Raw genomic sequence first — 16043 nt, 5'->3', positions numbered from 1 at the left:
AGAAAGAAAGAGAGAAAGAAAGAGAGAAAGAAAGAGAGAAAGAAAGAGAGAAAGAAAGAGAGAAAGAAAGAAAGAGAGAGAGAAAGAAAAAGAGAAAGAAAAGAAAGAAAAGAAAGAGGGAGGAAGAAAAGGAGGCAAGGGATGAAGAAAGGAAGGAAGGAAGGGTGGGAGAAAGAAAGGAATACTATCTTTATGTGTATAGATCATTCTCATAAAGATTTTATAGAAGAGATTAGACCTATAAATCAATATTTATTTGGTAATGTCCTTTTAGTCACTTTGGGGGCATAATCCCATCTGCTATTTTTTCTAATTATCATTTTTCTTCCTTTTTGATATCTTGAAAATCAAACCCTCAACACTTTCAGAAGTTTGTCATCTTCAGAATGAACCTCCTTGGGGCATATGTATTTTTGATTCCTTAGTGTTATTTCCACTTCATCATGTAGCACATTAGTAACTGAGATGGTAAAAATTCAGGTGTTCAGGCTTTACTTGATATCGATGAAGAAAATAGTTTCCTGTCGAAAGGTTTATAGATTCTTTCTTTTTCCATCTTCCTTCCTATTTCATCCTTAATGATTCTTGGAATGAATGACCTAGCTTAATGAGTTTTCCACAAGTTTTTTCCAAACCTGTTTTTTCCCTCCATCTCTTACTGATGTTGTACCAGGCCACACTACTCAAAATCTTCTAACATTCTTCTCCACACAGTTTTCCACCAGTATTTCCTTGTCAGTTTCTAAAACTCCACATTTGACAAGGAGATCCAGTATTCAGGTGCTGAAATGGGTTTCTAGGCTCTTATGACTTCCTCATGATGGAAATTCATCAGAGGTATATAACAAATGGCAATAATTCTTGTTTATGTCTGTTCCTTTATTCATTTTCCACTTTTGGCATCAAATAGTTTATTTGAGTAGGTCAGATTGGAGTTATTTTATTTACATACTACATCTTCACCTTATTTTGTTTCTTTTTTTTAAAGTAGGGTTGATTTTGTTATTACAAGTCAATGGTCTATACCCAGCCAGCTGACTCATCAGTGATTAGTCAGTTCCCATCTATTAAAAACACAGCCAGTTTCTCTCTCTCTCTGTCTCCCCATCCCTCTCTCTCTCCCCTTCTCTCTCTGCATGTGTGTGTGTGTGTGTGTGTGTGCATGTGTGATTTTGTTCTCGGTCTCTATGTCGAGTTACTTCAGACTGTCTTCTCGAAGAAAGTAATCACAATATACAGGTGTAAGGTTTCTATATATATAACCCTTTGGCTTTTTCTATTTCTTAACTTTGAATCATACTTTCCAACACATTTATCACTGTCCTCCTCTATGCCCACCTTTTTACTGAGGTAACTGATTATTAAAGCATATGTCAATTTAATCTGGGTGGTCTTGAGTTCCTCCTAGAATTTCTTTACCTTCTCATCCTCTTCAACAAATGACAAACATTGGTTCATAAAACTCAATTATGTTCGTGATGGGTTTTGTTTTTTTTCTGCAAATGTTTATCCTGAGTACCACAATAAATGACCAAATAGTCCCCTGAAATGTTGTTTCTTAATGGTTTCAAACAATAATAATACTGTTGAATTTAATACATAATGCATTGCACAATGAAATCAACTTTACTAATTCCTTGATTTGCCTCTCCAAATAGAATCTAGAAACTATCATTCCATTTTTCTGCAACTTCCTTAAATTTTCTGGTTTCATTGATACTAAGAATATCAAGATTAATATGGTTCAGTTCCACAACAGTATGTCATGTATTTTGCCACTGGACAAAAATCTCACATTAGAGTAACTAGTTAAATTAATGTTAGCCTAAAAATGGTGTGATTTTTAGGACTCTGTCTTTTTTCATTACTCTGCCAGTAGTACTGAAGAAATAAAAAGAGGTCACATAGGACTAAGGGGCATATGTTATTTTTCTTTGCTTTGTGGGCTACACAATCCAAATAATTCATCATCTAGTCATCAGCTGGTTAGCTCATCGGTGATGTTCCTCTCCTTACTTATCTAAGTTGGTCTAAAGCCATCAGATAAAGCATATCCCTGCAAGTCCCAGAGTCTTTGCAGCATGGTAGAGCTGCCCAAATTGTGCTCTGCTGGCATAGCTTTTCGGAAATCATGTCACCTCCATGCCATACTGCAGCACCATAGTAGGACTTACGTGAAGGCCTTACATGTGGCAGACACTTCATAAATGTTTGTTGAAATGCATTTGTTGGCTGAATCAAAGCATAATCTAGGTGTGCTTTTCTCTAAATTACAAACACATTTACATTATATGTCAGGCATAATTTAGAAATTAATTATAGTTCAGAGCATCTGTTTGCTCAGCATAACAAATGATTTAGAGTTATCCAAATGTGTATGTACATTAATAAAGTAGGCTTTTGAACATAGAGTAAATGGTTTTTATTTTTAAAATGTTAGAGCCTCATAGATGAGTATGTAACTGACAAGAATAATTGGAGAAGTTAAGTGGTATTGCTGAAAGGCTTTCTTATGCTGAGGAATATGTAACTTCTAAAATTATTCGTGTCAGTTACATCTTCATCTGTGAGAAGTCTTTTTAAAAATGAAAACCATTTAGTCTCTGTTCAAAAAGCTACAAATATGCATTTAGAGGGAGATAATGACTTTGACACTTGGGTATCACTTTCCACACCCACAGTTTCTTAGGTTTAACTTGATAATCTCCAAGATCCTTTCTAGCACTAATATTCTTACCTTTATGTTAAAGTTGGTTTCATTTTTTTCATTAGTATATCTGCTTTTAACCAAAATATTTTCCAGCTTTAGGTCTCTATGAACTATATCTACCAAGAAAAAAAATTGATAACTTGAGGTCAGTAAGAGAAAGTTATTTGGAAAGGATATCAAGTGAAAGAATGAATGACTGTCAAAGGAATCTGCCAAAGATATTTTACAAAATGTCCCAAGGACTGCCAGTTGTGAAACCTTGAAAAGATACAACTTTGGAGATTCTAGAAATCAGACTTGAGAATTCTATCCCCATTCCCATTCTCTCATTCCAGTAGGAGATAATGCATATAGCATTATAACGGAACTCCAAAGACTGATTGTGTTATCTCTGACTTGGTTAGCTCCTAGGTATATGACATTGGGCAAGTCATTCACTTCACCTCTTGGGATCTTGCATTCTCCTTTGTAGAGTGGAGATAAACATGCCTGTCCTACCAATAGCTATGGGGCTATTGGAAGGACAGTGCTTTGTAAACCATGAGGTGCTGTGTAAAGGGAACTATCATTATTACTATCTGCGCCTTTCCCCTAAAAACACATTTGCTGGCACTTCCATGAAAAAAAACAAACCACCCTGCAGAAACTGTTGAAATGATTTATTTTAACTTTTTTAGGAGGGGAGGAAAAAAGAAAAATGAGTCATCAAGGGGCTCACAATTCTTAGCTATACACAATAGGGACAGGCCTAGGGATTGGACCAGCAATTTCATTGGTAAATTTGACTGATACTGTTTTCCTTTAAGCATGCTGATGTGCCCCATCAGGAAAAAAATATGGATCATCATCATTATTAATTTTGATGTTCCCCTGATTGCCTTATCCCCACTAACACTAGTCAGTATTCCTGAAAGCAAGCCTGGCAACTTCACACTGCTTAAGGGCATTGGACTCCAAAGTTTTATAATCGTTGCTTTCTGGGTGATGCTAATTCCATTTTATCAGTTTTCTTTTTCATACTTTTTCTCAATATTCTAAATATTTTTTGCAATTTCCACATGAATTTTCTTACAACTTTATCTAATGCTATAAAACAACCTTTTGGTATCTTGATTGATATTGCTTTAAATTTATAATTTAATTTGAGAGATAGGTTCATTATGACTATCTATGTTTGAACAAATTCCTCCATTTCTTCAATTCTTCCTTGATTTCTGTCAGTCATTTTGAAATTGCTATTTGTCTAGGTCTCATATGCTTTATAAAGGAATGCTAAGATATTTGATATGTTTTTTCATTATTATAAAAGCTATTTCTTTACTATCAGTTTCTGATAGTAGAATTTAGAAAGATACTTTTTGTGGGTTTATTTTGTATCCACCACCTTTACAGAAGTTATTGCTCCATTAAATTTTCTTGTTTGTTGACTGCCTTTGGTTTTCTAGGCATACAGTCTACCAAAAGAGATACTTTAACTTTTTCATTATTAATACTTTTTCCTTTTATTTCTTTTTCATGCTTTATTTCTATTTCTAAGATATTTTACATGGTTAAATAAGAGTGATGAGAATAAATATCTCTATTTAGCACTCATTTTTATTCTTCCCTATATATAATATTAGCTTATGTTTTCACATACATACTTTTGATTTTGATTGGAAAAATCTTTCTATTGCTATGGTTTAAACTATTTTAACCCTACATGAGTACTATATTTTATCAAAAACTTTCTTCATACTGTGAGATAGGCTTTTTCACACAAGGTAGGATCATGCACATAGCCTTTATTTTTTTCATTAATAATTCTTATCATACTTGTTGTTTTCCCAGAATTAATCCAATTTGCACAGCATGATGCAGTGGAGTCAGCAGCCCTGGATTTGAGTTCTTACCTTGTCCTTTATCTGTGAGCTTGGGCAAATCACTTACCTTTGCTGAGCCTCAGTTTCCTCATCTACAAAATGAGGTTTGACTTGATGATCTTTAAAAGCCACACCCAACCACAAATCTAGGATTTAGGGATAGATTATCTAAAAATATTTTCTGTATTCTATTTTCAAGCATTTTACTTCATTCTTCTCAATGATATCACTCTACAGCTTTCTTTCTCTTTTCATCTTTGGTTTAGGGATCAATGCAAGGAGTTGAATTTAAATTTAAAAAAAAAAAACGTGAGGAATGGCTCTGCCACTTTTTACCTGGTGACCTCTTTAACTAGTCAGGTAACCTTGAGAAAGCTCTTCTAGCCCTCTAACCCTCAGTTTTCTCATCTGTGAAATGCAGACAATAATTCTTCCACTGTCTACAAATTGCAACTGTTTTTAAATGATCAAATGAGTTAGTTTATACAAAATACATAAATATAATTTATTATTATTGTTATCATTTTTATTATTTTAACTGAATACATGTGACTGATGAGTTTCCTTCTTACCCTTTTTGTGAAGATATGCAATAGCTGACCCTAGGTCCCCAATGATCTGCCTTGTCTCATTCTCAGAGAAGTGCCCTTTACTGTTCAGTATTCCTTTAAGTTCTCCATCCTCACAGAGTTCCATCACAAGGTACATCCGCTGGCATTTGAAAGGAGCAGAGAGAGTTATTTAGCACTGGTTATTAAGATATTTTTTGGATTGCTGAATCATCTCAAGAGTTTAAATGCATAGATAGTAAAAAAAAAATAAAACATAACAATCTGGATCTTTTAAGATGAATGATTCCATTTAAAATGCTGTTTTGCTAAAGAAAGTATATCACATTATTAAAAAGGAGGAATTACTTTACTCTGTTCAAATGATTTTTAAAAACCTTTGGAGCTCAACTGTGAGCACAGAGCAGAAGAGAACAATCAGGTTTGTGGAGGTGAAAGTACAAGTGACTGTCCTAATGCTTCTGTCCTTTCTGGGACTATGCCAAACACAGAGTATTTGAGTGGAGGGAGCTCTAGAAGTCAGGTTGGTGTAATCATATTGGCCAATATATTGCTGCTATTGCAAAGAGAACTGTGTGAAGAAGAAAGTGAGGGAAAAATCCAGGTAGGATTCATGTTTACGCTATACCTGTGCAGATGCAATGATTTGAGCTGTTGATCACATACCCTGTGTATTTGTGTGCTTGTGTGCTCATGTAGCTGGTTTCCTGACACTCTGTAGAGGAGAATCAGTGAGATTTGTGTTCCTCAGATTGCTTGTGTGTATCAGTAACTGAGTTGTGCTTTTCCCAAGTATGGATACAGTTTACACTATTGAGACAATTAATTGGTTTATGATTGACATTTTGACTAAATTCATACTCAGTACTGCTTGAAGACAGCTATTTCACTGGATGGTAAAGCTAGTAACCTAGGGAGCTGTTCAGATGAAGCTCACTTGGAGGAATCTAGAATACAAGGTAAATATTACATGTCTGAGCACTAAGATATGCACATGAATGCAGGGTAAGGAATATGGCAAATTGTGTCATACTCTCTGTTTAGGGCAGATCCTTCCTTATTCTCCCAATGATTGACACATTTCTTTCCTGGTCCTATCTCATGTCTCTTCACTTGCTCCCTGAATTCTATTGATCCTTTAGCACCAACTCATGCCTTTGCTCTGGAGCCTACCTTCTGTCTTAAGAAATTTCAGAGAAGACAGACCATCATAGAATCTAAAAGCAGAAGTGATCTTAAAGGTCATTAAGTCTAACCCTCTCCTTTGTTACACATTAAGAAACTGAGGTCCATAGACTTTGTAACTTGACAAAGGTCACACAGCAATTTAGTGTCAGAATTGGAACCAAAAACTAGGTTTCTGGATTCCTAGTCCATTATACTATGGTGCCTTTATATCTGAGAAAGAGGTGGATCAACTTATCATGTTGTGGAGACAATAGAAAACTGTTCTCTTTTAACCATATCCCTTAAACTGGGTTGATGGGTGAGAATGGGTAAGACCCTATTCATTGGTTTGAGTGGAACACATGACATGAGTAAGAGTGATCAGTGATCCCAAGTTATTTTCACATTTTATCCTTGTGTCGAACCAAAGAGTCTTGCTGTTTCTTCACAATATCTTGCCTAGCCTGTCTTCCATGGAAAAATGTTCTCTCTAATTATATAAGTATTGATCTGTCTGGTTGTTTCCTGCATATCTAATTAAAAGACTCAATCCCAAATATTTGAATATTATCACAAGTGTTCCTTCTCATTCTATCTTATACTCCAGGAGACAAAGTTGGAGTGTGAAAAAAAAAAAACCTATCTCAATATGTCTTGGTTCCAGAAGATACTCCTTAAATAATATAAATCAATCAATCAATAAATAAAACAAATGCTTAGAAATAGAGACTGTTTTCAGGGACTGGGATAGAAAATGAATCTTTTTTTTCCAACAAAATCTTAATCTGGATTTCTCTGCTGATGTAAGATTCACAAAGTAAATATTTTAAAATATGTCTGTATTATTTCTTTGGAGATCTTATAGTTCACACTATAAAATTCAGTCCAATTCACCAAACACGTATTAAGTGTCCACTATTGCTGTACTAGACCTTAGGATATGATATGCCCTCAAATTCTGATGATAAGGCTTCTAAATAAGGTGCACTCTGAGTCAAGGGCCCAGGTCAGAAAATGCCTACCTCTGAAATGGAAACTAAAAAGAATCAGCACACAATGACTTAGACTAGAGACTCAGGAATCTCCTCCAAAGGAATTTGCCCTAAGAAATAACAAGCACAGTGTAGATAAGGTTAATGTGTTCCTCAAGTATTATCAAAGAGTCACCAATTTAAGTGGAAAGTAATATAAAAATAGAGTGTACATCATTTACATGTTAAAACTAACATAAAAAGAAGGGCAGCTAGGTGGTGCAGTGCGTGGAGCGTCAGGCCTGGAGTCAAGAAGACTCATCTTCCCAAATTCAAATCTAGCCTCTGGGCTGTGTGACCCTGGTCAAGTGACTCAACCCAGTTTGCCTCAGTTTCCCCATCTGTAAAATGAAAGTGCGGGACTAGGTGGTCTCTTCCAGCTCTTGAACTATGAACTTTTGATCTTAATTTATAGTAAACACATATTAATAAGTATCTAATCATCCCTACTGGGGCAGGGTCTAATAGCTAATACATTGAGTAACAAAACCCTGACCTAAAAATATCTCAGCAGTGTAGAATGATGGGCAAATGGAATAAGATGAAATTCAAAAAAGAGTACACTTGGGTTCAAAAAATAATTTCACAAGTCCAAGATAATGAACAAATAAGTGGCAAGTTCTTATGGGAAAAAAACTCTAGAAAAAATAAGTTTCAAATAGATACTTGACAAATAGAAAAGGTCACATCATAAAAAATGAGAAGAAACTGGATGGAAATATATATCACAACTACAACTAAGGGGAAAACTCTTAACCAAATAAGAGATAGAGGAAATCACAAGGAGTAAAATAATTTTGGTGACAGAAGATTGAAAAGGGTTTACATGAATGAAATTAAGGCAGCTAGGAAGCTAGGGGGAAAGGGGGGATTGACAACTGGGAAAATATTTTCATCAAATATTTCATATGTACATAAGGAATTAACAGAAACATATAAGATGAAGAGCAACTTCCCAATGGACACGTGGTCAAAGTATCTGACCAAAGAGTTCTCAAAAGTGTTTAGCAACCATAAGAAAAAGTGCTCCAAATATTAGAAATACAAATTAATACAATACTGGCAGAAAATTGGAAAAGATAACAAAAGCTGAAAATATTCAATGTTGGAGGGCTTATGAGAAAACAGAGACACTAATACACTCTTGGAGGAGCTGTGAATTGGTCCAACCATTGTGGAAGGCAATTTGGAATTACGTTTTTAAAAATAAATAAAATGTCCATATTCTTTCACCCTGGAGAATCCATTACTAGCATACACCCCAAGAAGAACAAAAATGGAAAGGTCCAATAATTACAAAAATATTCATTGCTGCATTTCTGTGGTGGCAAAGAATTGGAAACAAGGAAGCACATTTCATCTGGGAAATAGTTAAACAAGGTACATGAATGTAATGGAATATTACTGTGCTGTAAGAGTAGGAAGAATTCAGAGACTCAAGGAAAGGCTTATGTGAGCCAACTCAGTGAGGCAAGTGGACCCAGACAAGCAATATGCATGATGATAACAACAATATAAACACAAAAAACAATAAAATGAATCTAAATATTGTGTAATTATAATGTCCCAACATGAACTTGGAGAAGAGTTGAGAAAATTCACCTCCCTCCTTTCACTGCAGAGTAAAATTAATCTGCATATAGAATATTATACATGCTGTTAGATATGGTCTGTATGCTGGTTGGTTTTGCTGAATTGTGTTTCTTTTTAACTCTTTGCTCTATTAGAGGTAAGGAAAGGGGAGAGAAATACTCAGAAATCAATATAATGTAAAAACAAAACACATCAACCTTTAACAGACTCAATATGAGTCAACAGTGTGACGTGGCAGATAACACCAAACCAAAAAACTGAATCCTATCCAAGGCTGCATTGCAAGGCATCATGTCCAGAATGAGTGAAGGGTCATAGGCAGGTTGGAATGCATCCAAAAAGGGGGCTAGAATGATGCAAGAGTTGAAGAATTGTTGCCATCATCCTGGCTTAGATGAAAGATCTGTATACTTTTGGCCTGGAAAAGAGAAGTCTTATGTGAACACAGCTATTATCTTCAAATATCTGAAAAGCTGCCCAATGAAAGAAGAACTGGACTTATTCCACTTGGCCCCAGAGAGTGGAGCTAGTCACAAACAGTAGGAATCTAAAAAAGGAATAGGTTGATGTTGGATGGAGTAATTTCCCCTTTACTGGGAACATGCAGGCAGGAGGTGGATCACAACTTGCTAAGGAAAATGGAGAGATGATTCTTGGTTAAGTATAGATTGAACTTACAAGATGGACTTTGAAGACTCTTTTAACGGAGGTTGTGTGTTCTAGTGATCTTTGTTATCTCCCAACAGCACATTACTTTGCACAGAGTAATCATCCAATAACTGCTTGTTGTTGCTTGAATATTTTTCCAGTATTGAACAAGGGAGAGGGAGCTCTGATTCTAGCCAATCAACACTTTTTAAAAATACATATCCATAGATTGGGCCAGTTTAATTCTTGATGGAAATATTCCTTAACAACCAACTCTACTTGGTACGCAATGTTCTGATATATAATATGGTTTTCTAAGCATACAGACTACCAGGAAGGAATGCTGTTTATCAGGTCAGGTATATCTCTATTATCTTTTAAAAATATTTTTATTTTGTCAACTATTTCCCAATTATATATATGTTTGGTTAGTGCTTACAACCAATAATGAGCTTTAAAATGGATTTATGCAACTAAAAAGTCTAGAACCAGGAGACCATTGTATACAATTAACAGCAATATTGTAAGAATTATACTATAGTTACATGAAATCCAGGAGGAAAAAAAGGTATGCTGCTGGTGGAAAAGAATGTAGTTAATTGATATTCAGAAACATCTATTTAAACTAAGGCAATGTCTCTATTCAGAGAGTGCTTTGGACAACAGCACAGCTGATCATGTCATATTGGCACTTTGGGGGATCAATACCAATCACTGGGGCCTAATCAATCAAGTAGCCATTCCATCAATCATTCAGATGGCTCAAATGATACGGCTAATCATGTTGGGATGTGTGCAGCCAGCCTAACTGAATTAAGGGCAAACAACCCAATCGTGAGGATGCAGATATATTCTAAAAGTAGGCCAATTTCCTTACATTTTCCTTTCAGCTATTCTAGACTTCAAGAAGAAAATAAACATTACTAACTCATTTACTTTCCTGGTGGCAGCAAGGTAACAATAGTTACCAGGTCCTTTATGCGGATAGCTCAGGATCGTACATTCTAAGGCTGTTTCCCTTTATGAAGGATAACCAAAGTATCCAACACTTTTAAAGCATGGCTAAGGACACCATTACTGTACACAATATGGAGCGCTGCGTGTTTGTCTTAGAAGCAGTAGAGCAGGCAGAGCATTAGCTTTGGAGAGGGCCAAGGACCAAGTTCTGGCTTTATAACCAACCAGTTGTATTGCTGGCCTTGGCCAAATCCCTCAACCTTTTAAAGCAGAATGACAAAGTTCTAGAGGTAGAGTGTAACCAAAGGAGAATGAGCAGGATAGTGTGGCAGCTGAAGACCAGGTTATAGAAGGACAGGTTGATAGAGCCACTTATCCTGGATAAGAGATGATTTAGTGTGATTGGTCTTCAAGATCTAAAGATGTAGAATGATCTTCGTGGGTCATGTATTCTTTATTTACGAACAAATCTTGCCCAACATCCCTAATAAGTGGCTATCTCCCCTCAACCTGCAGAATCTAGTGATGACAAACCCATTGACTCTAGAGGCAAGCCATTGCATTTTGAATAGGAATTGTTAGAAAGTTTCCCCCAAAATCTAGCCCCAAACTGGTTCTATATCTATATCATCCTTTATCCAGGCCAAAGAACTCTCTCTGTGGCATAAACTCCAGGAGCTTCACCATCCTGATTGCTCCCTTCTGAAGGTGCTCCAGTTTATGAATGTTTCTCACAAGATGTGGCAATTAGAACTGCATCTTATTTGTAAAACAGAGCCAGGGAAGATGGTAGCAGAGGGAACGGGCGATTGGACCACATTCTCTTCCAGGCCACTTCTAACACTAATGTTCTATTGTTCCATGAAGCAGAAAAACCAAGTCCCAAATCACCACGCATATCAGTGGGCGAGTACAAAACAACAAGCATTTGAATGAAACTATAATAATGTTAAGGGAATTAAAAAATTAAATTAAATTTTAAGTAAAATTTTAAAAGGGCCATGTTTTTGTAGGTCCTAACCAACATGAGAGAGGATTCTTATTCTAGATGTGATGATCATAATCATAGCTATTTAGTTGAGTATAAACAGTGACCTTACTTCATTATCTTGCATCAGACAAAATTCTGTGTACCTCTAAAAAAATAAAAGGGCAAAACCCAAAGGCAGCATTATGTGGTAAAAAGGGATCTGGTCTAGGAGTGAGAAGGCCTGGTTCTAGTTCTGATTAAATGTGACCATCTCCATGGTCCTTAGCTTCCTCGTCTGTAAAAAAGGATGGATCAGACTGGGTGATGAAAAAGAGAAAATTCTATGATCTTTGAAAACTAGCTTCCCAAGGCAATTGCATGTGCAAGTAAAATGTCTCTTCTATTATTTGTTTGCTCTACTTGGGGACATCATTGGACCTACACATCTGACTGTGTTAAGATACATAGATTACATAGCTGTGTGACCTTGGGCAAGTCACTTAACCCCAACTGCCCAAAAAATTTTTTTTAAAAAGATACATAGATTACATAAATAAGAATAAGGAAATCCTTCAGAACATGGCATAGCAGCATGGTGATAAGAATAGAGGCCTTGAAGTCAAAAGACCTGGCTTCAGGTCCCAGTACAGCCACTCTCTTGCCAACCACAAAGATGTCACTAACCCTGTCCAAGATTCCATTTCATCTTCTCTCTGACAAGGCAGTGGTTACTTTTTTTACCTCATGATCTAACCACGTTTATTTTGTATTAATTACAGCTTTCCAAATACTCCCATTCCTGCATTCTTACCTTGGGTGTTTCAAATACTCGTTGTAGATGAATGATATGCTCATGGTTCACACTTTTCAGGATGTTCACCTCCTGTTCGAGTAATTTCACAGCAGAGCTTCCAGCCTTAATTGATGAGGAAACACAAGATGAAATCAGAATGTCACTTCAACCTATTTCTGGGTAACAAGTGCATATTCTTTTTATGTCTTTTATCTTTTCATGCTATTCCTCTTTCATGTGGTGATAGGCAACATATGCTGAAGATTAAATTAGATGCGTTTCAGTTTTTATTCTGGTCAGTTTCAAATCCTGTGTAGTCTGGACTCTGGAGTTGAGCAGAGACTTCCCCTGACTTCCTTCTTTTTGCTGCTGCTGATACATAGCTCTGTCTTCCCTTTTAAGCATCCTTAAACTTTTCCCGTCTCCCAACCCCCATCCAATCATTTGCCAAGTCCCAGAAATTTTCCTATAATCTTTGTCATCTCCATCCTCATCTTTCCATCATATTATCCCCAATTTAGTTTATTCATGTCTTGTTGCCTCTCTATACCTCAACTGTCCCTTGTCTAATCCATCCTGCATACAGCTTCTAAAATCATCTTCTTATGACACAGTCTGATCATTGACATCATTCCTCTTATCAAAAATCTTCAGCGACTCCTTACTGACCACAGTAGAAAGTCCTAAGTAAGTAGCCTAGCATTTCAGATTCTCTACAATTTGACTCAACCTACCTTTCAAGACTTATTTCACGTCAAACCCTTTCATGTTTTATATTCTAGGAAAAAAGTGGATAATAATATTTGGTTCACCTACTACCCTTGCTTCACAAAATTTTTATATTTAATCAATACAAGAATGGACAAGAAAGTCTGATTAAGACTTCTCCTCCACTAGATTGTGAGCTCTTTGAGGGCAGACATTATCTTTTGCTTAGTGGTTGTTTGACCTTGGACAGGTGATGCAATTTTTCTATCATGTATAAAATGGCAGAGAGTAGGGATATGTGCAGCTAGATGGTCCAGTAGATAGATTGGAATCAGGAAGACTCATCTTCCTGACTTCAAATCTGGCCTCAGACACTTACTAGCTGTATGACCCTGGGCAAGTCACTTAACTCTGTTTGCATCAGTTTCCTCATCTGTAAAATGAGCTGGAGAAGGAAATGGCAAACCACTCCACTATCTGTGCCAAGAAAACCCCAAATGGGCTCATGAAGAGTCTGACACGACTGAAATGACTGAACAACAACAACAAGGGATATGTGACTAGATGAGAAGCAAGGTGGTTGCTACAACTGTTTCCTGAAATCAGAATGCTTTCTCCTGCCCATATGCATTTTTACACAGATCATCCTGCATACCTGGAGAGTGTTTCCCCACCTCTGCCTTCCATAGCTCTTTTTCTTTTCTTTTCTTTTTTTTTGGCAATTGAGGTTAAGTGACTTGCCCAGGGTCACACAGCTAGAGAGTGTCAAGTGTTTGGTCTGAGGTCAAATTTGACTTCAGGTCCTCCTGACTTCAGGGCCGGTGATCTATCCACCACGCTACCTAACTGCCCCGATTGCTCTCTTCTTTTAAGGCTCAGCTCAAATCCCACCTCTTTTATATAGCATTCCCTAACCCCTTAGTTCAAAGTTTTCTCTCTTCAAATTTAATTTCAGGAGTACTTTGTCTCCATTTTTCCTGTGTCCCCATCACATCTTAGACATACATACTTATGTCTGTGTACATATCATAATCCCCTCTTGTAGGATTTAAGTTCTTTAAGGTCAAAAACTGTCCATCTTTGCCTTTATATCCCTAGCACTTAGCATAGTGCTGTACATGAGGTACATGTTTAATAAATGTTTGCCAAATTGAATTTTAAAAAGCATTGGAATTATGGATATGAAGAACTGGATTCAGGTCCTGTTATGACACTTACTTGTGATGTGACCTTAGATGGTCATCTTCACTGATCCTATTTCCTCATCTGCAAAATAGGTATAACAGTATTTGTACTACATCTTATAAAGGATTTCTATGAAGTCAGTGCTTTGTAAAGCACTATAGAAATGGGAGCTATCTGTATCTATGCATTTCCCCTGTAAATTTGGTTAGCTCTAATTCTGTCCCTTCTCCTTAAATGCTTTCAATTTCCAATATATTCAACTGAGTTTTTCTTCACAATAGTACTTGTTCCTCTGTCCATATTAGTACAAGAACATGAAAACCTTGACCTTCCAGGCTACCTAACCACTTGGAGAGAATGAAGAACAACATGTTTGGGGCCTTATACAAATGTAATAAGGAAACAGGCATTAAGCAGGGGCTGACCAGGATGAGTCTTTGCTCATCCTGGTTTCTTCTAGTTTCCTCTGGCTCTCAACAATAAATCTAAGAGGGAATTGCCTTCCCTTAGACCAGGGTTACTTCATTCATACTAGGAGGAGCCCACATTCCTGGCTAATACTGTTTGTTTTTTATAAGCACAGTCAGAGGAAGGAAAGTCAAAGAGAAGGGAAGGATGAGAGGGGACAAACACTGTTTCTAATCACACTGAGTTTCTTCTAAGACACGTGATGTCCCGCCTGTAATTTGAGAGGCTCCAGTTACGTCCTCTCTCCCCAAATTGGCGAAGTTCAATACCAAGTGATATGGAAAGGTGGACATCTGAATTATGGTCCTATTTCTACTACTAACTACCTAGGTGATCTTAGGCAAGCCACTCCTCCATGGTCTTCCTTTCTCAAGGGTCCTGTGTCTTTGCCAAAAATCTGTCCTTTCTATAATCTTGAATCCTATTAAGGGTTCTCTGTTTTGTGCTGAGTCTGGTCATCTTCTGTGGAGTAGTCTGGTATAATAAATACACCACAGAAGGATAATGGGCATCAGGAGTGTGAATCTGGTTATCAAACGACTTTTTTCTATGAGCTAGATGGTAGGCCTGGAGAATGACTTGGAATCTTAGCTTTCTGGTGATACAAAAACAGGTAGCAGGCCAAATTTGGCCCACAGAACAGAATTTGTTAACTCCTGAACTCAATGGTCTCTTAAATTTCTTATAATTCCAAGATCCCAAAATTCATAAAGTTAAGAGGGAGGGTTGAAAGGTAGTCAAGCATTTAGAATTATGGAGACCAAAGAAGGATCATAGGTTTAGAGTTGGAAGGAACCTTAGAGATATAGTACAACTTCCTCATTTTATAAATAAGAAAACAGATCTAGAGAAGTGAAATTACTTGCCTAATTAAACAAATGTGGTCAGAATATGAACCAAGGCCCTCTGACTATTGATACAGAGATTTTTCCACTATACTATTGCCCCTCAAACATCCCACAAAGGTGATCTGACACCTGGAAAAAATAATTGGCTTGACCAAAGTCACAAAACTATTAGGCAGTCTTCTGCAATCTCAAGCAGACCTCATTACTCATTCTTATATTGGTTTAATGTAGTTACTTCATTGTCTGAATGTCAGCTTCAACAAAGTAAGCTATGAACTTAAAGGCCGGGGACTGGGTCCACAGCGTTAGTCTTCTTTCTGTTATACTTAAAAGATTCCATACCAAATAATTCAATTTGATGAAAAGTAATCATTTTTTATTGAATTGAATTCAGAGCTTAGGAAATATATATGGGAGGATAATTACGGGATCTAAGGAACAATTTAATTTAGGAGTGAAGGGCAGTTAACATTCTGACACTGAACTGAGAAACCAGATATCTTGGTTCTAGTCTGGGCTCTGCTACTCACAATT

At 36.6% G+C, this 16043-nt stretch overlaps 1 protein-coding gene across 1 annotated transcript in view; it reads right to left on the bottom strand.

Moving 5' to 3' along the window:
* Window positions 1–16043, bottom strand: part of STK33 (serine/threonine kinase 33) — a 186816-nt gene that overhangs the window by 45470 nt on the left and 125303 nt on the right. Inside the window, exons 7-9 of the mRNA XM_027852566.1 lie at window positions 12319–12423; window positions 5145–5283; window positions 2738–2826 (exon numbers count right to left, since the gene is read on the bottom strand). Coding sequence (XP_027708367.1) covers window positions 2738–2826; window positions 5145–5283; window positions 12319–12423 — 333 coding nt within the window. The remainder of the gene's footprint in view (window positions 1–2737; window positions 2827–5144; window positions 5284–12318; window positions 12424–16043) is intronic.

Source organism: Vombatus ursinus, unplaced genomic scaffold (assembly GCF_900497805.2).
Source record: "Vombatus ursinus unplaced genomic scaffold, bare-nosed wombat genome assembly UNPS02009770.1, whole genome shotgun sequence".
NCBI classification, from domain to species: domain Eukaryota; kingdom Metazoa; phylum Chordata; class Mammalia; order Diprotodontia; family Vombatidae; genus Vombatus; species Vombatus ursinus.
This window is presented reverse-complemented; position numbering and strand designations above follow the sequence as displayed.